Raw genomic sequence first — 24,421 nt, forward strand, 5'->3', positions numbered from 1 at the left:
GTGCGGCTCAAACGGGCTATCATTTGAAACAAATGTGCTGTGCTTTCAATGAAAATGAAACTATATCGATGTTGACGATAGTGTCTGAAGTTCACCTGATGCTGCGACGCTGTCTGTAAAGCTGGGAGGGATGTAGCGGCACACCGGAGCCATTGCAGCATCTGTGTGTGCAAGCATGTTGTGAAGGGCAATACAAGCCTTCACAACATCCACAGCCTTGTCTGGGTGAAATTCAGTGGGCCGCCCCAGAATTCTCCAACGTGCAGCCAAGACACCAAAGGTGATCTCAATGACCCTCCGGGCCCTAAAGTGCGTCATCCAGATTGGCACCTGCAAAAGTGAAAAGAAACGTTGTTTTTATAAGACTGAACATACAAAAGCAAGTATAGGTGTCACACATAACAAAAAGCATTAAGTTTAACTTTCTTACCTGGGTATGGTCGCATTAAATTCACATTCACGGTGAAGGCAGCATCACCCAGGAACATATGGGGCAGCTTGGTGTTTGTTCCAGGCAGGTTCACAGGCTGTGGCAGTTCAAGGGTGTTCTGCTGAAGTTTCGATCCAAAACGACTGCTCTGGAAAACCCCCTGTCACTCTCACGACCGTATGCTCCTATGTCCACCATTTTAAAAGGGTAGTTTGCGTCACAAATTGCCATCAGCACGATGGAATGTGCACCTTTATAGTTGAAATAGTCACTTCCGGCATTTGACGGGGTTTTAATCGTTTGCCATCGACGCACCCCAAACAGTTGGGAAAGTTCCACACTCTCCAAAAGTCTTGTGCAATATCTTCGGGCAAGGGCACAAAGTCATCTTTCAGCGCCTACCAGATAGCCGCACACGTCTCGGAGATGCAGCTGATGGTCGTTGCTTCTAGTTTGTAGCTAGCAGCTACAGCTGCTTGGCTGCTTCCAGATGCCAGGATCCTCAATGTAACTGCTAGTCTCTCCTGTAAACCGACTGGACTGCGATGGCTTCTTGCGTGATTAATAAAAGGCTTGATCCGATGGAGCAGGTCGTCAAAACGATGTGCGGACATGCGGAAATATCCGAAGTGCATCCCTTCATCCGACATTCGTATGGGCTTCACGAGGACCATGAATTCTCCCGTGACATATCTGTCATCGTGCAATGGACGAACATTCCACAGTCTTTTGCGTCGCTTTTTAGCTATCAAACTTAAAAGCAACATTTCCTCCTCATCGAAGCGGTGTAGACTGTATTTTTCTCAGCAGCGACGCCTATTGTTCAGGAGAAGACTGCAGTGAGTCAAGAGCGCCCCGCGCGCGAGTATACAGTATATGGGTATGTCGCTGTGTTGACGTCACAGTTGGCGCGCAATCACCAATCCGGCAGGTATACTGAAACCTTGAGAGTCACAGCGCACCGCCCGTCAGCAGTACAAACAGCAGAAGCTCCGTAAAGGATTCGTAATATGTACCGGAACAAGTAGCGAGCACACACACACTGAGAATTTGGTTATAGTTTCTATAATTGATATCTGAATATAACAACCCAATAAATACTATACAGGAAATGGATACAGGATACATATGCTCGGCGGCAAAACTCCCTCCTCACATTCCGCCCTGATCCTGAAATGAAAGCTTGAATTGATCGTGTTCTGAGCTCAGAACGATTATATACTATTGTATGTTTATATATGTTGATACAAAGCTAGGCTACTGCCTGACTCACTGCTGCTGTTTTCCTCCGAGTCTGAGGAAGGAACACACGTTGTCGGGGATAATAAAGCTCCGTGTTTTGTTATGATGGCGTGGATACGGAGGCACCTTTTTTCCAGCAGAGTTTGCATGTCACCTTTTGGGGCTCATCCCTTACATGCTCAGAAGGATCGCACACTTTGGATATCTTGCCCGACAAAATTAACTTAAGGACCAGGCAACAGCTCTTGAATGAAGTCTGAGAGGGTTTCCGGCTGACGCGTCATAGCACATGCTATGATCTTTTTTTCGACTAATCGGCTAATGAAAAATTTGTCGACGAATATTTTTTCCACCGACTAACGATAAGTCGACTAATCGGGGGCAGCCCTAGAAATTACCACTAAGGCATCATTTGTTTTAAAGGAAATACTCTTGCACACTTAAAGTAACAGGGAGAAAAGAAAAAAAAAACGTATAGTCTGGAGCTACATTTTGGAGATACAAAATAGTGCTCTGACAGATATTCTATCATGTCTCTCTGCTTCCCTAGGTTCCCTTATTAACACAGATCCATAAGAATTCATGCTCCATACTTTAATTAGTTCATTTTTGTCACTTCACTTTCAGTTTGCCTTTCTCTTTGGGATTCCAGTGTCAAACAACTGTTAACAGAACCCAACACTTTCTGAACAAAGAGCTTTCCATTGGCTTAAAGCCTCTGTTTCTTCTTACTCTGAAAAAACTGAAACGTTGACTTAAATCAAATGTATTATGTCAGCAGATTTCACATAGCTGTATGAGGTTGGATGAAAGCAATAATATTAAGTTGAACCTAATTTAGACTTAATATTATTGCTTTCAACTAACCTAATGCAGTTATGTGGAACCTGTTGACATAATACATTTAATTAAAGTCCACGTTTCAGTTTTTTCAGAATAGGCTTCTTTTTTTAAACATAGTTTGGAGTGTTATCGAGGCTGGATATGAATTGATTGCAAAACATGTAAAAAAGGCGTGACCATGTGAGGATTAAACCAGTGTTAGTGTTAACAACAAAACGTCAGAGACTCTTTTAATGATGGACTCACAGCTGTGGAGATGTTTCCCTTATGAGCCAATAAGATACAAGTCAATATATTTGTTCACTCCAACACAATATTTACTGATCTGCAGGTCCGTGTCTTCACTGGTGGAGTGTCGGAGTTAGATCTTTAGTCTGCTTGGGGTTCTGATCGGTTCGGATAATCTCTGCATTACTGCTTTCATATTCCATTGCTTGGAACACAGAGGCTTGATAGTGTTTCTCAGATGACTCTTCATACCTGCTAGGCTAGGCTGCTATTCTGGGATGAGTGGATGGTTGCCATGGTGAAAGCTGAATTTGTTGGCTGCATGATCTATATATGGACTTTCCTTTTGCAGGGTTCAGTTTTTTGCATTACCATTTGGATGCATCTAAAACTGGAGAGTTCAATTTATGAAGAATTAAAGCAAAATACAAATATTCTAAAATAAATGTAAGTTTGAGTTTGACAGAATAGATGTCCGTGCACAGAGAGTGTACTCAACGTGTTTGAAATGTTATTGTGAAATTCAGCGCTGTGTTATAAAATGCAATTTAATCTCACGTCTTTTTACAGAAACAGTTCATTGCATTTCTTCCAAATGCTTCTCACTTTATGGAGTCTTTATCTGTAATTGAGACACACAGGCCAGAGCCAAAGATGTGACTGACTGCTTTATGCTAGGGTTAGGGTTAGAATAATCAGAATGATTATGAAAATAGAGGATCACATCGTTGTCAGTTCAAAACACACTGCAATGTAATGTACTTCCCTGGCTCTGTTTCACGTCAGTATAATGACTGAGTCATGTCACACTCACCCTCTGCTGCTCTTTTCTGATGCATCACTCTCTCATTCGTTTATTTAGTACATTGTTTGCATTTCATGTTAAACTACCATACATTTAACGCTCCGCTTTATATTTCAAAGTTAAAGCTTAACAGACTCTGTGTTGTTCAGACACAAAGATGTGCTGACCCTGATGGATGATTGGACAGTGTAGTAGAAGCTACAAAACAGAGGTGACCACTGGCCCTACAATTGGAAGACATTTCCCCCCTGACTCGAACCCATAACTCTGCAGCCTCTCTGATCAGTCCTGTACCTCCTGCAGCTCCGTCACTGAGTCTTATTCTGTGTTCAGGTGATGTTGGAGCAGATGCAGGGCCTGATGCACCTGGAGCTGTCGGGCTGCAACGACTTCACGGAGGCCGGGCTGTGGTCCAGTCTGAACGCCCGACTCACCTCGCTCAGCGTCAGCGACTGCATCAACGTGGCGGACGACGCCATCGCTGCTATCTCTCAGCTCCTGCCCAACCTTTCCGAGCTCAGCCTACAGGCCTACCACGTCACTGACACGGCCATGGCCTACTTCACCGCCAAACAGGTAGAGGACAAGAAGCTGTTCACACACAAAATCCTCTGAGGGTTTCAAGTGAACTGTTTTACAGTGGTTTGTTTTCCATAGAGATTGTTTCTCTTTAGGAATAATTATATCTATCCATAGATCCAACCTTTAGCTATACCAAGTTTAGTGGTGGAAAGTAACTAAATACATTTACTCAAGTTCTGTACTTAAGTACAAATTCAAGATACTTTTACTCCACCCGAATATTTTCATTTTAAACTACTTTATACATCAACTCTATCTATATTATCTCATTTTGAAAGCAAATGTTTTTACTCCACTACATTACATTTTTTCAGATTTGACACATTACTAAGGGGAAAACTTTTGGTAAAGATTAAACCATCTGTTCTGACCGGCTCGCAGGCAACAACAAAAAAGAGGGAGACGAACAACGGTTTTGGCGAGAAAAACTTTACATTTATTAATATAAATCAAAAACGTCTATTCGTCCAACAATTCTTTCAACTAAAAATGACCCAGGCTGGGTGAGGGGAAGGGGATCCTGTAGAGAGGGTCCGAAGCAGGTCCTAGGGCTCCTGTGACTCCGGGCACCTGGGCTCAAGTAGATACTGGGGCACTGGCCCGGTGTCCCCAGTTAGGCTGATTGGCCTCCTCAGCTCCACCCCCATCCATCCATCCATCCATCCATCCATCCAACACACACACACACACACACACACACACACACACACACACACACACACACCCTAACAGGCCACAGGCTCTAGGGCCGTCACACATCCAAATATACAGTGGGGCAAAAAAGTATTTAGTCAGCCACCAATTGTGCAAGTTCTCCCATTTAAAAAGATGAGAGAGGCCTGTAATTTGTATCATAGGTATACCTCAACTATGAGAGACAGAATGAGAAAAGAAAATCCAGGAAATCACATTGTAGGATTTTTAAAGAATTTATTTTCAAATGATTGTGGAAAATAAGTATTTGGTCAATAACAAAAGTTCATCTCAATACTTTGATATATACCCTGTGTTGGCAATGACAGAGGTCAAACGTTTTCTGTAAGTCTTCACAAGGTTTTCACACACTGTTGCTGGTATTTTGGCCCATTCCTCCATGCAGATCTCCTCTAAAGCAGTGATGTTTTGGGGCTGTCGCTGGGCAACACGGACTTTCAACTCCCTCCAAAGATTTTCTATGGGGTTGAGATCTGGAGACTGGCTAGGCCACTCCAGGACCTTGAAATGCTTCTTACGAAGCCACTCCTTCGTTGCCCTGGCGGTGTGTTTGGGATCATTGTCATGCTGAAAGACCCAGCCACGCTTCATCTTCAGTGCCCTTGCTGATGGAAGGAGGTTTTCACTCAAAATCTCACGATACATGGCCCCATTCATTCTTTCCTTTACACGGATCAGTCGTCCTGGTCCCTTTGCAGAAAAACAGCCCCAAAGCATGATGTTTCCACCCCCATGCTTCACAGTAGGTATGGTGTTCTTTGGATGCAACTCTGCATTCTTACTCCTCCAAACACGACGAGTTGAGTTTTTACCAAAAAGTTCTATTTTGGTTTCATCTGACCATATGACATTCTCCCAATCCTCTTCTGGATCATCCAAATGCCCTCTAGCAAACTTCAGACGGGCCTGGACATGTACTGGCTTAAGCAGGGGGACACGTCTGGAACTGCAGGATTGAAGTCCCTGGCGGCGTAGTGTGTTACTGATGGTAGCCTCTGTTACTTTGGTCCCAGCTCTCTGCAGGTCATTCACTAGGTCCCCCCGTGTGGTTCTGGGATTCTTGCTCACCGTTCTTGTGATCATTTTGACCTCACGGGGTGAGATCTTGCGTGGAGCCCCAGATGGAGGGAGATTAGCAGTGGTCTTGTATGTCTTCCAGTTTCTAATAATTGCTCCCACAGTTGATTTCTTCACACCAAGCTGCTTACCTATTGCAGATTCAGTTTTCCCAGCCTGGTGCAGGTCTACCATTTTGTCTCTGGTCTCCTTTGACAGCTCATTGGTCTTGGCCATAGTGGAGTTTGGAGTATGACTGTTTGAGGTTGTGGACAGGTGTCTTTTATACTGATAACGAGTTCAAAAAGGTGCCATTAATACAGGTAACGAGTGGAGGACAGAGGAGCCTCTTAAAGAAGAAGTTACAGGTCTGTGAGAGCCAGAAATCTTGCTTGTTTGTAGGTGACCAAATATTTATTTTACCGAGGAATTTACCAATTAATTCATTAAAAATCCTACAATGTGATTTCCTGGATTTTTTTTTCTCATTCTGTCTCTCATAGTTGAGGTATACCTATGATAAAAATTATAGGCCTCTCTCATCTTTTTAAATGGGAGAACTCGCACAATTGGTGGCTGACTAAATACTTTTTTGCCCCACTGTATATTAGCAACGAAAAACCACCAGTGGGTTAACCAAAAATGTACTTGTAGCACATTTTGCTAAGAAGTTTTTTTCCAAAATATTCTACAGTTCCAGCCTCTTCAAAATATAATACAATAAATGAGTTTTTCTCTAGTGTGGTATTAGTAAGTAAGGAATCTGAATACCTTTTCCACCAAGGACCAATTATCCTTTGGAGTGACCTAGTTTATTCCAGTTTACATTATGAGAGGTACTGGTTAAAATCAAACTCACTTGTAGACAAAGAGAGATGCAGTGATGTTGTATTTTTGTACACTGACCCAAAAGTTAGCATCAGAAAGGCTGCCTCGAAAAAAAGCAATGGGATTTATATTGAATCATGATATTGTTTATGATACTTTTATTCAGCAGGATAATCCACATATAAACATCACTTTTATTTAAGTTGTAGCGTGAATGCAATTGCCAGAAGTAAAAAGCTAACAGCTATAAAGGAACTACATCATGGTCACATGGATGTGCATCCCCTCCGCTAAGCTAAAGGCGGCTAATGTTTATTCGTCTCATTTAGACACTTGTGAGCCACCGCCTTTTTAAATAAGAGATAAAAGCTTCATGAAAGAAGTACTCAGATTATGTACTTCCATAGAAGTACAGGTATTATTATTATTAATAATATGTTTATTTAGTATAGCAGCTTTCACAAAAAATAAAATTCACAAAGTGCTTCACAAGAAAAAAACACAGAAACATGAATACAATAAAAAACAGAGTTTAAGGTTTACATAAAAACAAAACACTGACCACTAACAGACTTTATGAGTAAAGTATTAGCATCAAATTAAACTTGAGTATCAAAAGTAAAAGTACTCTTTTTATATAAATTATATATATATATATATGTATATATATATATATATATATATATATATATATATATATATATATATATACACATTTGCAAAGTAGCTAGTTACTAAATCTGTAAAATAATAAATAATAATTTATAATAATAAAATAAACATCTATTGTTTACTCAAGTACAGTACTTGAATATATGTACTGTATTTACCCTTAGAGACCTGTGAAGGGTCACTGTCAAGTAAAATATGATATCCCTGATAAAGAACCTAACCTGCCCTCCCACCTGCAGGGCTACACCACCCACACTCTGCGGCTTCACTCCTGCTGGGAGATCACCAATCACGGGGTGGTGAACATGGTGCACAGCCTGCCCAACCTGACGGCCCTCAGCCTCTCCGGCTGCTCCAAGATCACAGACGACGGCGTGGAGCTGGTGGCCGAGAACCTGCGCAAGCTTCGCAGCCTGGACCTGTCCTGGTGCCCCCGGATCACCGACATGGCCCTGGAGTACATCGCCTGTGACCTGCACAAACTGGAGGAGCTGGTGCTGGACAGGTCAGTGTGGTGCTTGGGGCTCCTGTCTCTGTGAGCAAACTGAGAGGGTCACTTCACAGGTTCAGGTTATTTATTTAAGTGACCGTAGGTAGATTTGATTTATAGATTAAAAAAAAGGGATCCATTGTGGCAAAACGACAACAAACTCATCTCTAAAAAAGTATACCCTGCTCCATCACATCTAAAACCACGAGTACAAACATGAGCATTCCAAGTTCATAAACACATAAATAGGAATCTGTGTGACACTGCTACAACTTGTTCATTGGTGCGATAGCCGGCAGAATAAAGCTGATTTTATAACGCTTTGTTTTTACACATGGGACAAATCATGTTCAATAACATACCAGGTTAATGTGTTTCACTAATGCTCATCTGTAGCCAATGAAGGGAATTTAAGAGTAGATTACTGGTCCATAATGATTGTGTTACACGTTACACCCAAGACCAAGTTCAATCCTGTTGGCAGCTCCTTATTTTGCACAACATGTGTTAAATGTCATGTGTTGAAATGCAGCTGCATGCGTGTATTCTTTATATCTTTATTGTCTTTCCACAAATCTGAGAGAAGATTAGTTATGGAAGTAGCACAAACTTTAAAAATACACCAGCGTAAGATAAGACAACGTTTTTGCCTTAATGAGATAGTGTACAGTTATACACAGGGGTGTCCAAACTTTTTTCAAAGAGGCTTCCAAGAGTTACCACAGACCCTGTGTTCTGTGTCTGCTTGTGTCACATTAGTTTGTGTCAAGGATGGGTGCAACACTTCTCCTGTATTCACCTCCATGTCACTGATATTCTCCTGTTCATCGTCAGTATTCTGGTCACTCTCTGAGCTATCTATTGCAGTGTTTGTAATGCCTCCCTCACTTTCTGCTTTTCTGTTAGGATCATCTTCTGCAGTCTGCTTGTCCTGCTCCTGTGTGTTTAACTTACAAAGCCTAGAGTGATGCACTCTTACAAGAATACCACCATGTCTTACAAATACAACAACTCCATCCTGACCAATAACCACCCCTGGTCCCTTCCACTCAGTGCCGTTTGCTCGTTTGTAATATACTCTATCGCCTGTCACATATTTGTCATCTGTAGGTCTGAGCTGCTTGCGAAGTGCCCTCCTAATTCTCTCTGAGCATTCAGCTTCAGTGAATGCTTTCCTTGGAGCATGCAGAGCTGATATGTGTTCTCCTACCCTAGCACTTACAGTGGTACTCTCTAAAGCAGGTAGCTTATCAACTAGTACAGAGGGGAGGTTAGGATTCTGTCCAAAGACTAGTTGATGTGGGCTGTAACCATGGACATTGAGCATACTGCCATAAGGGCCCAGTCAAGAGCGGTGTGCCAATCACATCCATTTTCCCATTTCACCTTGTGGAGGATTTTGGTGAGTGTCTGATTGTGTCTCTCCAGCAGGCCGTTGCTCCAGGGACTGTATGCTGCTTTAGTTTTTGTGTCAATATTGAAGTTTTCCGCCATGTCTCTGATTTCCTCATTATTGAATTCTCCACCGTTGTCACTGTATAGTCTCCGGGGGGAACAATACACACTTATCCATGTGTGAATGAAGGAGTTGACGATTTCAGAGGGTTTCTTTGTTTTCACAATGTTTCCAGCACTGAAACGCGTGAAATGGTCGATGATATGGAGGTACCATATGACTGGTTCCAACTCGTGCAGGTCCACTGCTATCGTTTCATTATACTCTGAAGCCAAGGGCAAACCTACAGCAGGCTTTGGCTTTGTCTTGCTGTACCTTTTGCATATGTCACAGTCATGTACTATTTGTTGCAAAATAGCAATACATTTTTTGTCCTTAGTTCCTGTGCTATGAATGAGCCTTTGTAGACGATCTGCAGAAGCATGGCCAAACAGTTTGTGAAGCTTAGGAGAACTTTGTGTTTCTCATCAGTTGACATGTTGTCAGTGACAGTGAGGACCTCAACTTCAATCTCACTCTTTTCAGTATCTTTGTCTCTGATATCTTCACAGTAGTGGCCAGAGCTAGTGAATTCAAGAGCCACAGTTTGTCTGAACATTACAGCTCTGTTATTTTCGATGTCCAAAATGGTGCCAGCTTTGCTCAGCAGCAGTGGGATATCAACTTTGACTACTTCAGCTTCAACGTGACATTTTGTCTGTCCTATTTTAGCAGGTAGTTTCACTTTTATGGTGGAATGTACTAAGTTTCCATCTCCGAATCGAAATGGCCTGCAACTGGGGATTTCCGTTTGCAGCACCTTTTTCACTTGGTCTGGGCTGAGGACTTTCACATAGCTTTCCAGCCACTTCTCCCCACATACAGTACGAGTGCAAGCAGTGTCAATAATAGCTGACCCCAGGGATTCCGCCAGGAAGATTTCTGAGTCAGCCATAGGCTTTTGTAAACAGTGTGATGTTACATTCCTCAACATTGTCTCCTTCAGTTAATTTTACATGTTCACATTTCTTATGAGGACAATCTTTCGGCCAATGAAACTTGCTCTGACAGATGGCGCATCTTGATCTCTTACCGAATTTATCCAGTGGATTGGTACCCGCTAAAGGCTGCCTCTGTTGTCCAGTCTGTAACGTGTACCGTTTTCCTCGTCCTTGCGGTCTTTGCTCTGTGAAGAACGCCACATACTGCTGATTCACTTGAATTCCGTTTGACGAGCCTTGCGTTTTTCCTCCGAAAATCCTCTGAAGTATCGATTTCATGTGGGCAAACTTTAAGTCCGTTGCCTGTTTTTCACATCCATACAAGCCGTGTCCAAGAGCTTAAATGCTAACACAACGTCGGGTAGAGTCATATTGTACTTGTTCATACGGTTATATCGCTGCTCAAAGTCAATGATATAGTCCGACATGGACAGAGAACTGTCTTTTGTAATCCCATCAAAATGGGAATACGCCTCATATGCGCGGTCCTTTTCCTCCTTCAGGAACACACTATCCAGTTTCTGTAACAACGTATCCATACCGTTATCACTGTCCAAGTCGTCTGCGGGTATTTCCATGGCTGTTTCCCTTCCTTGGAGCCCCAAAGCCACAGCGAGTGCCTGCTTCTTTTTGTAGAGTTCTGTAACACGTGTCCAGACGTTGAGTTCATTTTTCCAACCTTCGTACAGTCTGGACTCGTCAAACTTCGGCGGAACTTTGTAACTAGCGGTTGCCATCCTCTGCTACCAATGTTAGACACAATAAACACTACGTTTATATATCTTTAACGTCTTTATTCCCTTGCCATACAGAACAACTCACATGCTCCCATCTCCATTACAACACAACGAGAGAGAGAGAGAGAGAGAGAGAGAGAGAGAGAGAGAGAGAGAGAGAGGCACATAGTCCTTTCTGACATTTTTTTTAACGTAAAAGTAACATACATATACACTGTTATATAACTATTTTCATTCTCACAATTATCTTTATTTTTCAAATGTAACCAAATAAAAGCTGCTCAGGAGTGAACAACTCTAAAAACACAATTCTGACTTTCATTCATATCTGGATCAGATAATATTGAACAAACTATATGGAATAATGTACCTTAAACTTTGTAATGGGTTTGACCTATTGTTAATAAAGTGGGTAGCCAGAATGAAGTCTGACAAATAGTAATCTACAGTTCAATCCGCTTTCGCAAAGGGTGCAGTTGGTTACAACCCAACATCAATTCAATCCAGTTCATAGGCCCACGAACAAAGTCACTCAAAAGAGTCTGCTCTGGGATGTACCGCAGAGTCACCCCCAAAAAAAGAAACCAGAAAATACCCCCCAAAATACTGCGTCTTTAACAGAAAAGGCTAACACAAATACCATCCGCTTACACTTGTCAATTCTCCGTACTCACAGTACGTCAACCAGCTAGCGGATCATAAATAACACATAATAAGACCAAAACTGCGGGCCGTATTAAATCTGAAAGCGGGCCGTGTTTGGACCCCGGGCCGGATTTTGGACATGCCTGCAGTAGATCATGAACATGGCCCTATATGGAGTACGTTTACATTAGCATAACGTATAAGTTAACATACATTTCCCAATGCTAATTGAAGCACATGAATGGCAGTCTGGTAAAATAGTGTGTGGGTGTGTTATGTCTCTCACATCAGTCAATAATGAAGTGTGTATTTTCAGGTGTGTGCGGATCACAGACACTGGGCTGGGCTACCTGTCCACCATGTCATCATTAAGGAGCCTCTATCTGCGCTGGTGCTGTCAGGTAACACACATGATATCGAAATCATCGTAATGACTCAGAGTCAGAGAGTTCAGAGTCTGCTAAATGATTTTACAACATGCACATATTTTTTGCAATAAAACTTCAAGGTATGAATGATTTACTAAGTTATACGTTTGTTATTGTTCCTTAAGTTGTCAAACACACAGTCAGGTTTCTCATACAAGGTCTTTAACTCTGTGTGTGTGTGTGTGTGTGTGTGTGTGTGTGTGTGTGTGTGTGTGTGTGTGTGTGTGTGTGTGTGTGTGTGTGTGTGTGTGTGTGTGTGTGTGTGTGTGTGTGTGTGTGTGTGTGCAGGTGCAAGATTTCGGTCTGCAGCATTTGTTTGGAATGAGGAGTCTTCGCCTTCTGTCTCTTGCAGGTATGAATTATATAACTGCAGGATTCCCCCTAAGCAGTGCTGCCGGAATGAGTCCTCAAACCTAGATATGAGTTAGCATTTTAGCATCTTAAAGTCAACCTTTTTTTTAACTTGTTTTCGGGTCTGTGGTTAGCACAACTGAAGAGATGTTTTAATTTTCTTCTAGACATAAAATAGATCAGTAAATACCCCACTGGTGAACATCAGAAGCTTCTATGTGTCTTAAAATCAGCGTTTCCCTGTGGCTAAATGAGACTACTAAACGTCATCATGCTGAGCATTAGCCACCTTTAGCTTAGCGGTGGTGACTTGAGTTAGCCGGTCCTATAGATAATAAATAAATACGGCGCCTTTCTAAAGATTTGTTTCAACTTGGCACAGAAAATATCTCCCCTCTAATGATCAGATTGTGATGGACTGTGGTTCATGACCCCGTGGCCTTTCTTATAGCACTACACTCAGGACTCAGGTCACATTAGCATTATGTAGCTTCTGACGAATGGAAAAACTTACCAAATGGCAGTGGTGAAAGAAGTGTTCAGATCTTTGAATTAAATAAAAGTAGCAATACTGAAAAATCTTACTCAACTAAAAGTACAAAAATGTGAACTTTAAAATGTACGGAATATGACCCAAAAAAAAGTTACTTTTAAGTGCGCTATTTTGCCGAATATAGTTGTTTTTCACTGAGAAAAAAAGCATTTATTGGCCGATATGTATCAGGCCACAGTACTTCAAGGGGAAACTTGCATTAAGAAGTGTAGGCAGGTGGATCAGCATTACAGAAAAATAGAAGCATACCATCAGCCATGTGACTCTGTAATATAAAGTTGAAGAAGTTTAATCTGATTTGTGAGTTTACTAGCAGCATGAGCCCAACTCCAACATAGTTTGCCATTGTTGTTCCAACTAACTGCAAACCTATCCAACCCAAATAAGGAACTAGGACTGAACTCATTCACACACACATCATGATGTCATGTTGTGATGGGTATTTTTGTCAATTCCAATTCCACCTCATTTTAGTGCAGGGGCCACATTCAGCCGAATTGGATCTCAAGTCATTGCATAATAACTTATAAAAAAGGACAACTAGTTCCCTTTGTTTTAATTTTTAAAAAGTACATTCTGAAAATGTTCACAATTAATGAACTATACTTTTACAAAACATTATGAACAACCTGACATTTTTAAGAAAAATAAGTGCAAATTCAACCATATTATGCCATATGTGCATTACAACTCACAGATCACACACAGCACAAAACATTTAGTCACAGGTATCTGCAACTGAACAATATATTATCATACTTTATGGTCAAACAACTTTTCAAGATCTAGAAATTATTTTACATTAAAATGGCTACACATTGACACACCACCATACACACTAAGAGGGAACTATTGAGGAAGAAGGTTCAGTTATCCCCTGCCTTGTAAATGTAGAAAATGTAAACATACAAAATACATAAAAGTTGTTAAAACTGCAGTTAATGACTTCTGTGTTCCCTCCAGGCTGCCCCCTGCTGACCACCACTGGCCTGTCGGGCCTGATCCAGCTGCAGGACATGGAGGAGCTGGAGCTCACTAACTGCCCCGGAGCCACGGCCGAGCTGTTCAAATATTACTCCCAGCACCTGCCCCACTGCATGGTCATCGAGTAAGACCGACCGCCATACTCCTACCTTCCTCCTCCTTACTCTTCATCACTCTTTCAGTGCAGGAGACAGTACCGTTCCTCATTTCCTGCCCCCCCTTCCTCGCCCCGTCTTCCTCCTCCACCCCCCCATTGAGTAGACTGGCCCACAGGCGGACAGAGAGGCAGGTGCGATGGAACATGCCGGAGCCGGAGGGCGACGGGAGCTTCATTTGTGAATAAGCTGGAGCGGAGACGTCTTGTCTGACAGCAAGTTTCTTTTTTCAGAATCAACTTAGGGTTTTCGTTTATGGAGGAGAGCTTCTCTAAAGACTTTGATGATTTTTTTTTTAAAAGCTGAATGGACATATCCAGAAGCAGCAGAGAGGAAAAGGGAAATACAGACTCTAGTGTTTGAGCTGGTGGAACTCATACACTGTAAACACACTCACACACATACTGTATATGGTAAGTGAAGCTCAAGACCATGACGTTTCGATTTTCATCACTCTGTGTAATATATCTGCTGTTATTATTTTTTCTGAGAAGGTCTTGAAGGTTCAGGGTTCTCTTGTTTAGAGAGAGATCCATACGCCAGCTGGAAAAACAGGAAACAGAGAACTAAAGAACAGGAAGTGAACGACAGGGATGGAACTCTCTCTTTTTCTCCCTTCCTGTGTGTGAAGTGTGTTTCATGGACTCACAGGATCCTGTCTTTTTGGGATACCACCCACCTTTTTCCATTTCTGTGTCTTATCAGAAAAAAAGGGGACAATTTGAAAAACAACAGTTTACATTTCTTTGTGTTGGCGTTGATTGGCTCATCGTTTCTCCCTGCATTTTTTTGTACTCATATGATTTGATTTACAGATCTGGAGGATGGGCTGTAAACTGTGAACGTTGTGTTTTTAAACAGAAAGGGAGTTCAGACAGTCCGATGAAAGGCAGACTGTAATGCTTCAGAGTCTGCTGAAGGTACCACGCTTTCCAAAATTAATCATATATTGAAAACAAATTGACAGATGGCTTGATATTTCTGGATTCAGACTAATAAATAACTTCATTTGGAAGGGGGTGGGGGGGTAATTTTGTCCAAATTAGAGGAGATCTGATTTTGTAATTAACCTCTATGCTGATGATATTTATTGTTTGAGCGTATGTACTTTCAGGCTGCTAATGCATTGTGTGCCCCCCCCCCCCTTAGCTAAGGCCAGGTTACTTCACAGGTAAAAAGGGAGGCTTTCAGTATTCAACATTAAAGACGTGCTACGTTACAGATCAGGAGTTGAGAGTCCTTTTAAGCGATTAATGCAAGTACACATTTTCCTACGAGCCCAGAGTCAGAGAAACTTATGATTGCTCTTTTATGTTCATGTTTTGAAATTGTGTTTCACTCAATGCATTGAAATCAGCGGAATCACACAACAGCTTTTCTCAGAACTCAGCACTAAAATCACTAAACGTTTGAGCAGTAATATACATTTACATTAGAATGTTACTTATGCCACTATAAACTCAGTCATAAACATAACAATACATTATTTCATACCAACGCAATATCCAATAACCAGATGGAATAAATACAGGTCCCTATACTATGAAGTAATAACCCCCTAGACTTGGTAACATTCTGCCTCATTTGGTCATTAATAGCTTCAATGCAAAATGTAGTAAAATCTCCCAACAAAAAATCGAATTTAATTTATTTTAAAAATGTTAATACTATTTGCTTTTTAGGTTGTTTACAAAAACTTGGGGCAGATTTTCACAAAATTCGGTTGTGATAACAGAATGAGCCCCAAAAAAACAAAATAGGTTAAAAGATAATAGAGCCTGTTGTTCAGGAGAATGCTTTTATTCATTTTAAACCAGTTTTAAAACACATCTTATTTGTTGACTGGGATATATTAATGTAATGATATTTGTGGAAAGATATGTTTTCATGTTGCAGTAGCCTTTACGATGTGCTTAGTCTTCTTACTAATGGGGGAGTTGGCAGGAAACCAGCCTTTCCAACAGCACCACAGATACATGTTGAGCACATAGTGTTTTCAAACCTGAGCTTAAATGTAGATGGGGACTAATGCAGCATGTACCATCTCTCACCTGAATCTAAAGGACCATTTTAAATGATGGACCTTCTGTTGGGGAAACACAGTGAAGAAGGAAGTTACTTGAAAAGTTCAACTGTGTGTCTTTTTGCAGCTATAACTGGTTGGTTTTATTAGTAATAATGACACTGCAACCCAAAAGCTACAAACACAAAGTGAAGAGACGTTGATCGGATGATCGGAGTAATCTGGAAGAAAAGTCATTATTTTAATTAAATAAATGTTTCCTCAGACCTTAGATTACACCGCTATAAACAGAGCTAAGCCAGACACAGCTCTGTATTCAACTTTGTACTGCTAAACTGATACAAAACGAAACGAAACTGAAAGTGTGTCTGACTCTGGGTGAGTGGGCAAAGTTAAAGTTACGGAAGAGGATTAGTGCCACAGGGGAAAAATTGAAGTTAGTATTTTTTTTCTATGAAAGTTTTGACTTTATTCACAGAATCCTGAATAAAGCCAAAATTATTACAAAACGTCAAATCTTTTGAGTTCTGTCCGAAATTTAATTCTCGAAGTTTAAAAATGGTTGTTTTGGTCGGAACTAAATACATTCTTCAAATACATTCTTCATTTGGCACTTATCGTCTTCCGTAAACCAAAGTATTTATTTAACATTGAATAAGTTATTTAAGATAAAAAGGAAAAACAGATCATTTTAAAGCCAGTAGTCGTGTTTCTTTCTCCCGTTCACCTACATTAAAGGTAATGATTGAGCCCACAGTGTGCCGCTGGGCTGCTGTTTGCCTCATGTGTCCTGAGATGTGCTGACGCCAACAGGAGGACGGATCAGTGTTACAGTGTTAGGTTGTGCCAAATGCATCTGCAGCAGCACATCAAATGTGTCTGCTGGTCCCCGCTCACCACTGACTGAGTGTTCTGAACGGACTGGCCGACCACGCATGTTTAGGTCGGTCTGCGTTGTGTTTCCAGAAGGCTCGTTTTACAGGTTCTTCTGAATCTCTTCATTGTACATAAGTATATTTATTTATTTATCTATTTATTTAAATTAATTTGTGTCTTATTTACGTGATTTATTTATTGAAGAGACATTCTCCAAAAGGATTTTGTTTTATGGAACTTGCTTCAAATTTGGGACTGAATTAGCTTCTGCATTGGTTTCTATTATTTGTATTATTATTTTCTGACATTTCAGACCCCTGAGTGAAATAATCTACTTCTTACACATTTAACTCGTTTAGACACCAGTGACCATTGTCATCATTAACACTGACTTAAAGTTTTTAAATTGTCAATATTGCGCAAGAATATATTTTCCTCTGTGCAAGTGTGTCTCGACTTTGTATTGCTGTTGGGTCCATTGTTAGGAAAAGGGGGGCAAACAGTGGTGACAAGATATATTTACTGTCATTGTCCTGAATGTGGAAATACAGAGTATGATATACATAAAAACATTTGCAGTCCGACCTCTGTCATTGGTAATGTTTACACTGTCTATTGAGATGACACACACCTCTGAAGATAAGGATTCTATGGAAGCTCATTTCTGACAAGACTAAAAGGAAAAACAAATTATTAAAGAAATATAAAAAAATTGCTAGCAATTTTGTAATTACCTCAACTATACCGCCAAGCAAATCCCAGTTATCATTATTTAGTGCATCCCTAAAGCTGCTCTTTGCTTTTGGCAAATTTGGGCGCTGAGCCTCGCGGGGAAAACAGCCGGTTACTTTAGTTTCTATGGTTAGCTCCCCTGCTAGCTTGGGCTGCTAAAAACAGACGTCATCTGATTGGTTGCACTTCTAAATGGCAACGTAAAGCCGTATTACTGCTTGTCATGTGAATGCTGCTTAACCTTAACCCTAGAATTCTGCCCAAGTTTGGTTTTTGGAGACTTAAAGGCCATATAAGACAAAAAAAAGACAATTCTTGTTGTTTACCAGTGCAAAACTCTTCTAATTTAATATGAATATTACAGAGATGTCAATAATTGGCCCAGGCCCGACTCTCTGTTCCTTCTCTCTTAATCTCGGACTCAAATTTTGATTATTGGTCCCTTCCACAATTTAATGAGCTTCCAAAGGATTCAGATGTATGTTTACATATCATGAACTCTGACAGGCACTTCTCAGCTACCAACGACTAACGACAACCTTTCTAAGGTACATTTTCTAAAGGTGAATTCACTTTTTGCTGTCTGCAGTCTTTGGTCTACATCTGTCACCTTTTTGTTACAACCCTTGTACAGCACAACTTTAAATAAGCAGTAAAATAAATACTGACAGTTTACTGATAATGTTCAAATTGGAAACACTTGTGTTCTCTTTCAGTTTCAGTGTGTTAAGCCAACCTGTGCCTGTACACATCTTATTTTGACTGAAGACAAACTTTGCACTAATGACCAGTGGCTTCTGTGCTTATATGTCCTAGTCCATTAAAAAAATTAACATCACATCAACTTGTCTGCAGACAGGAAGTCATGAAAGAGCCTGATGTAGTCAAAGTGCTTTGGATTTCTGCTATCGACTGAGAACTGATGGAGTTAAGCTGTGCTGTCACATGTGCATATGTTCAGTATTTTTAATGGAAAGATCAAATTTTGCAAAAAAAGGATGGATCAACTCACAATATGTATTATTGGTTTTCCCGCAGCTCTTAAGCAAATAAAATGTAACGTTGTAAAGTACAGGTTGGACTAAATAAGGAAGGCAATGATTACACATCTACTGACAGTAAGTATTGTTTCACGAATACCTTTTCTCTGGATCTCTCAACTAAGGTGGTCGACTGGGGCGTTAGAACTCTTGCAGAGTTTACTGTTTCATAAATGTGTTTGTTAGTGTATTTGAAATGACTAGGTTAGATACGTTAGATAGCTAGCTAACACAAGATCTGCAATAGTATCAGAAGGAATCTTGTGATTACATTGTTAAAATAAGCAGATAAAACATTTTAGGTAAGTTCCCAACAACAGAGACAGTTGGCCAACCTGATAATCTGGTTCCAGCGTTTGTGTCGCTTTTTAGTGTCCCTTGGTATCCGTGGTATTTCGAGCTTCTCGTTTTTCCTCAAGTGAAGGTATTCTTTATTTGCACGTGTTATGGCACATTTTCTTTTTTAAAGTTGCATAGTTTCTGAAACTGCAGTTTCTCTAATGTAGGTGTTGTAGCGCGTTTGCACAGGTCGGCCACCGTACACAACCACATCAGGTTACCCATCAAAAACCCAAGTCAGGAAATGGCCAGCTGTGTTTAAGAGCAGCGTATGCAGGATATTCACTAACAGACCGACACATCACTTACAACTTTAACTACCACAAACAAAATAAAGATCAGCAGAGAGCAGCCATCATTATCTAAAAATGATATCATTTCCTTAAAAAGGTTGCACCTCACCTAATTAAAAATGTAATGAAACCCAATTATGTAATAAAATGGTGGTATTCATAGGTACAGATTTGAACCCAAGAACATGGATACAGACAATGTTAAAAAAGCTCAGTTTAATTCAAGTCTGGGTCAGGCAGGGTCAAAAACAGGAAATCCAAGAATAAGACACCAAAGCTAATAAAGGGGCAGGCAGAATAATGCTCTGTCCTGACTGAGAACTTTAACATAACATTTGACCAAAAATGTAACAATATCTCGAACATTTGGTTATTTACAAGTTATTACATTTTCAGGTTTACAAAAAAGAAAGATTTGTATATCTCGTGTTTGGAGAATTTAAGAATGTTATATACATTGGATTGGAAATGAACTAATGACGAAAGTGTGGACTCTGATCACAGTACAACACATGGGCAGAAACTCATGTTGGCCACTAGGTGAAGCTGAACCATATTTTATAAGCTAAACTACAAATACCTGCAGCAAGAGCCACACTGCCCTGACAGTTTTTCTTTTAGGATATGATTTCTTAGCAAGGAACAGTATGAATGTCACAGCATCAGTTATTGCAGATTTCTGTAGGATATCAGGAAGAGTGAAACGATATGAGGATAATATTTCTGCAGCTAAATAGCACCAAAACAGAGGCTATTTTAGTTGGCACACTAAAACAGGTCCAGTCATACCCCATAACCCACATCTCCTTTTCTAGTGAAAACATACCACTCTCCGCAACAGTTACAAACCTGGGTGTCAGAATTGACCGTCATCTGAACTTTGATACCAGTGATGTCGGTATCAAAGTAGCCTTAGTAACGCGTTACTCTAATCTGACTTCTCTAATCTGAGAATTCAAGATTTCAATTTCAAGGTAACTGTGGCCACACTGTTTGACACCCACATCAAACACCTGTGCAAAACCTCCTCTACCACCTCGGGAACATTGCAAAATTTCGTCCCACTCTCTCCCTGTCAGATGCTGAACAACTGGTCCATGCCTTCTTCTCCTCAAGGCTCGATTACTGCAACCCTCTCGTCATCAGAACTCCTAGTGGGAGCCTTCAGAAGCTCCAATACATACAGAACAGTGCCGCTAGGATCCTGATGAGGGGGAAAAGTATGATCACATCACACCCATCCTTCATTCCCACCATTGGCTTCCTGATTCATTCACGATCGAGTACAAGATGGCACTTCTCACTCATCAGAGCATCCACGGGAATGCTTCTTCATACCTGAAGGAACTACTATGCCCACAAACCACCACACGCAAACTCCGCTCCAACACCAACCCCCACCCCATCCTCCCAGACCACCTGAGGGCTTCACAGGCCTCTGACGCCTTCAAGAAGGACCTAAAAGCCTTTCTTTTTTTAAAAGCCTTTCTTTAAACGTTTGTTTCATTATTTTTAAACCCCTTGTAGCACTTTGAGATTAATTTCAAGCAATGAAAGGTGCTTTATAAATACAATTATTATTATTATTATTATTATTATTATTATTATTATTATTATTATTATTATTATTATTATTATTATTATTATTATTATTATATGAGAAGTTGCAGGCTGGATTTTTATCAACCATAATTAACATGCTGATGAGAAGTTAAATGAGTTTGGTATTATTTTTATATTTTTGTTATTGTAGCCTATACCATTGTTGTTGACAGTTTATTTTATGGTACATTGATAAGAAGTAGTCTTATTCCCAAAATCTAAAATGTTATTCGGGAAAACAAAAATAATGTCAAGATAGGAGTGTAGATTCCTCAACTCTCCCCTTTTACATTATTAAAAACTAATTCAATCTACTACACATCAACAGGGGTTGGAAAAGTACTCAGATGTTGTACTTGAGTAAAGTAGAAGTACTCAGATCTTGAGTAAAGTAGAAGTACTCAGATCTTGTACTTGAGTAAAGTAGAAGTACTCAGATCTTGTACTTGAGTAAAAGTAGAAGTACTCAGATCTTGTACTTTGAGAAGCCCCCGGCTGTGGAGGCACAAAAGGCCCAGGATCCCTGCTCACTGGTTTTAACCAGTGCAGATGTGTGTAGATCTCTGAAAAGGATCAACGCACACAGGGCTCCAGGACCTGATGGCATCCCTGGCCGTGCTCTCAAGGTGTGTGCAGTTCAGCTGGCAGATGTGTTCACAGACATTTTCAATAGGTCACTGCTCCAGTCTCTAGTCCCCACATGCTTTAAAGAGTCCATCATTGTCCCTGTCCCCAAAAAGACAAAACCCATCTGCCTCAATGACTACCGCCCAGTTGCACTCACCTCCATCATCATGAAGTGCTTTGAGCGGTTAGTCAAAACTTTTATCACCTCCTCCCTCCCTGACTCACTGGACCCCCTGCAGTTTGCCTACAGAGCAAACAGGTCCACGGATGATGCCATCTCCCTCACCCTCCACACTGCCCTCTCCCACCTGGACCAGAGGAACACTTATGTGAGAATGCTGTTCATTGACTACAGTTCAGCATTCAACACCATTGTGCCCTCCAAGCTCATCATTAAGCTCAGGGACCTTGGGCTCAACAGCGCCCTCTGTGACTGGATCATGAGCTTCCTGACGGGCAGATCCCAGGCAGTGCGGATGGGGAACATCACATCCTCCACCTTGACCCTCAACACCGGAGCCCCTCAGGGTTGTGTGCTCAGCCCTCTCCTCTACTCCCTGTTCACGCACGACTGCGTGGCCACACACAGCTCCAACACCATCATCAAGTTTGCTGACGACACGACCGTCATCGGCCTGATCACAGACGGCGACGAGACGGCGTACAGAGAGGAGGTCAGAGCCCTGACATCTTGGTGCCAGGACAACAACCTCCATCTCAACGTCAGCAAAACAAAGGAGCTGATTGTAGACTACAGGAAGAGGCAGAGAGAGGCACACACACCCATCACCATCGATGGGACTCCTGTGGAGAGAGTCAGCAGCTTCAGGTTCCTCGGGGTAAACATCAGTGAGGACCTGACATGGACACATCACACCAGGGTCATATCCAAAACGGCTCGACAGCGGCTCTTCTTCCTCCGCAGGCTGCGGAAGTTCAACATGGACTCCAGGATACTCTGCAACTTCTACAGGTGCACCATCGAGAGTATCCTGACTGGCTGCATCACCGCCTGGTATGGCAGTTGCACCGCCCTCAACCGTAAGACTCTACAGAGGGTGGTGAAAACTGCTCAGCACATCACCAGGACGGAGCTGCCATCCATGGAGGACCTCTACACCCAGCGGTGTAGGAAGAAGGCCGGTAGGATATTAAAGGACCCCCATCACCCCAGCAACAATCTGTTCTGTCTGCTGCCGTCTGGCAGACGGTACCGCAGCATCCGGACCAAGACCACCAGACTCAGAGACAGTTTTATACCACAGGCTATAAGACTACTGAACTCCTGAGCTGTGTGAATGTCTACTCACATCTGTTTATAGTACACACATACATACATATATATATATATATATTATACACATCTGCCATACATATCTGTTTATAGTACACATATCTGTATATTATACATATCTGCCATATACATCTGTTATACGTAATATATGCATCTGCCCATACCTCCTCATTCAACAGTGTAAAGTGTTTAAATACTTTCAATGTATTCCAAATATGTATATATTTCACATCCTCAAATCTTTATTGTTGTTATTGTAAATATTCTTCTCTCTTTTTGCACTATTTTATTTATGTCATTTGCACCATGTATGTGGAGTTGTTGGAGGAGCACGCGACATAAGATTTTCATTGCCAACATATACGCTGTATCTGCTGTGCATATGACAAATAAAACCTTGAAACCTTGAAACCTACTTGAGTAAAGTAGAAGTACTCAGGTCTTGTACTTGAGTAAAGTAGTAGTACTCAGATCTTGTACTTGAGTAAAGTAGAAGTACTCAGATCTTGTACTTGAGTAAAGTAGAAGTACTCAGATCTTGTACTTGAGTAAAGTAGAAGTACTCAGATCTTGTACTTGAGTAAAGTAGAAGTAATCAGATCTTGTACTTGAGTAAAGTAGAAGTACTCAGATCTTTTACTTCTTAAAAGTAGAAGTACTCAGATCTTGTACTTGAGTAAAGTAGAAGTACTCAGGTCTTGTACTTGAGTAAAGTAGAAGTACCAGAGTGTAGGAATACTCTGTCACAGTAAAAGTCCTGCATTCTAAATGTTCCTCCAGTGAAAGTAGAAAGTACTCTCATCTAAATGTACTTAAAGTAGCGACAGTAAAAGTAGTCATTGTGTGATTGGTCCATTTCAGAATAATATCTCTGATATGTTTTATAATGATTGATCATTAAAGTGTTCTCAGAGCTGGTAAAGGTGCAGCTAGTTTGAATGGCTTTGTATACTGCAGGGTAGCTGCTGAATTTACTCCAGGTGAACTAAAGTCTGATTTAAGGGCTGATTATATTTACCATCATTAATCCAGTTCTGTAAAGTCACTAAAGGGATTTAATAAATGTAGTGGAGTAAAAATACATGATTTACATCTGAATTGTAGTGCAGTAGAAGTACAAAGTACATGTACCTCAAAATGGTACTTAAGTAAGATAAGATTTACTTTATTAATCCCAGACTGGGAAATTACAGTACTTGAGTAAATCCAGTTAGTGCTTTATGCACATTAATGAAAGGTGATTTCTGTATTCTGTAGTTCCTTAGAGTCAGTGCACAGCATGATGGGGGACTGCAAAATGCTATAAAGGCAAATTGTTCCTAAATCATAATAGTCTGAAAAAAATGTAATTGGACCAAAGTCCCATTGAGAGGTTTAAATTGTGTTAGATTTTTATGTTTTATTACAATTAACTGG

General features: G+C 40.9%; 1 protein-coding gene across 1 annotated transcript in view; it reads left to right on the top strand.

Annotated features, from left to right (window-relative positions):
• Window positions 1-18,840, top strand: part of fbxl16 (F-box and leucine-rich repeat protein 16) — a 40,059-nt gene extending 21,219 nt beyond the window's left edge. The window contains exons 3-7 of the mRNA XM_063902980.1: window positions 3,882-4,124; window positions 7,640-7,905; window positions 12,025-12,109; window positions 12,425-12,488; window positions 14,004-18,840. Of these exons, the coding sequence (XP_063759050.1) occupies window positions 3,882-4,124; window positions 7,640-7,905; window positions 12,025-12,109; window positions 12,425-12,488; window positions 14,004-14,152 (807 nt within the window). The 3' untranslated portion in view covers window positions 14,153-18,840. The remainder of the gene's footprint in view (window positions 1-3,881; window positions 4,125-7,639; window positions 7,906-12,024; window positions 12,110-12,424; window positions 12,489-14,003) is intronic.
• Window positions 18,841-24,421: the final 5,581 nt, after the last annotated feature.

The sequence above is a fragment of the Eleginops maclovinus genome, chromosome 16, assembly GCF_036324505.1.
Source record: "Eleginops maclovinus isolate JMC-PN-2008 ecotype Puerto Natales chromosome 16, JC_Emac_rtc_rv5, whole genome shotgun sequence".
NCBI classification, from domain to species: domain Eukaryota; kingdom Metazoa; phylum Chordata; class Actinopteri; order Perciformes; family Eleginopidae; genus Eleginops; species Eleginops maclovinus.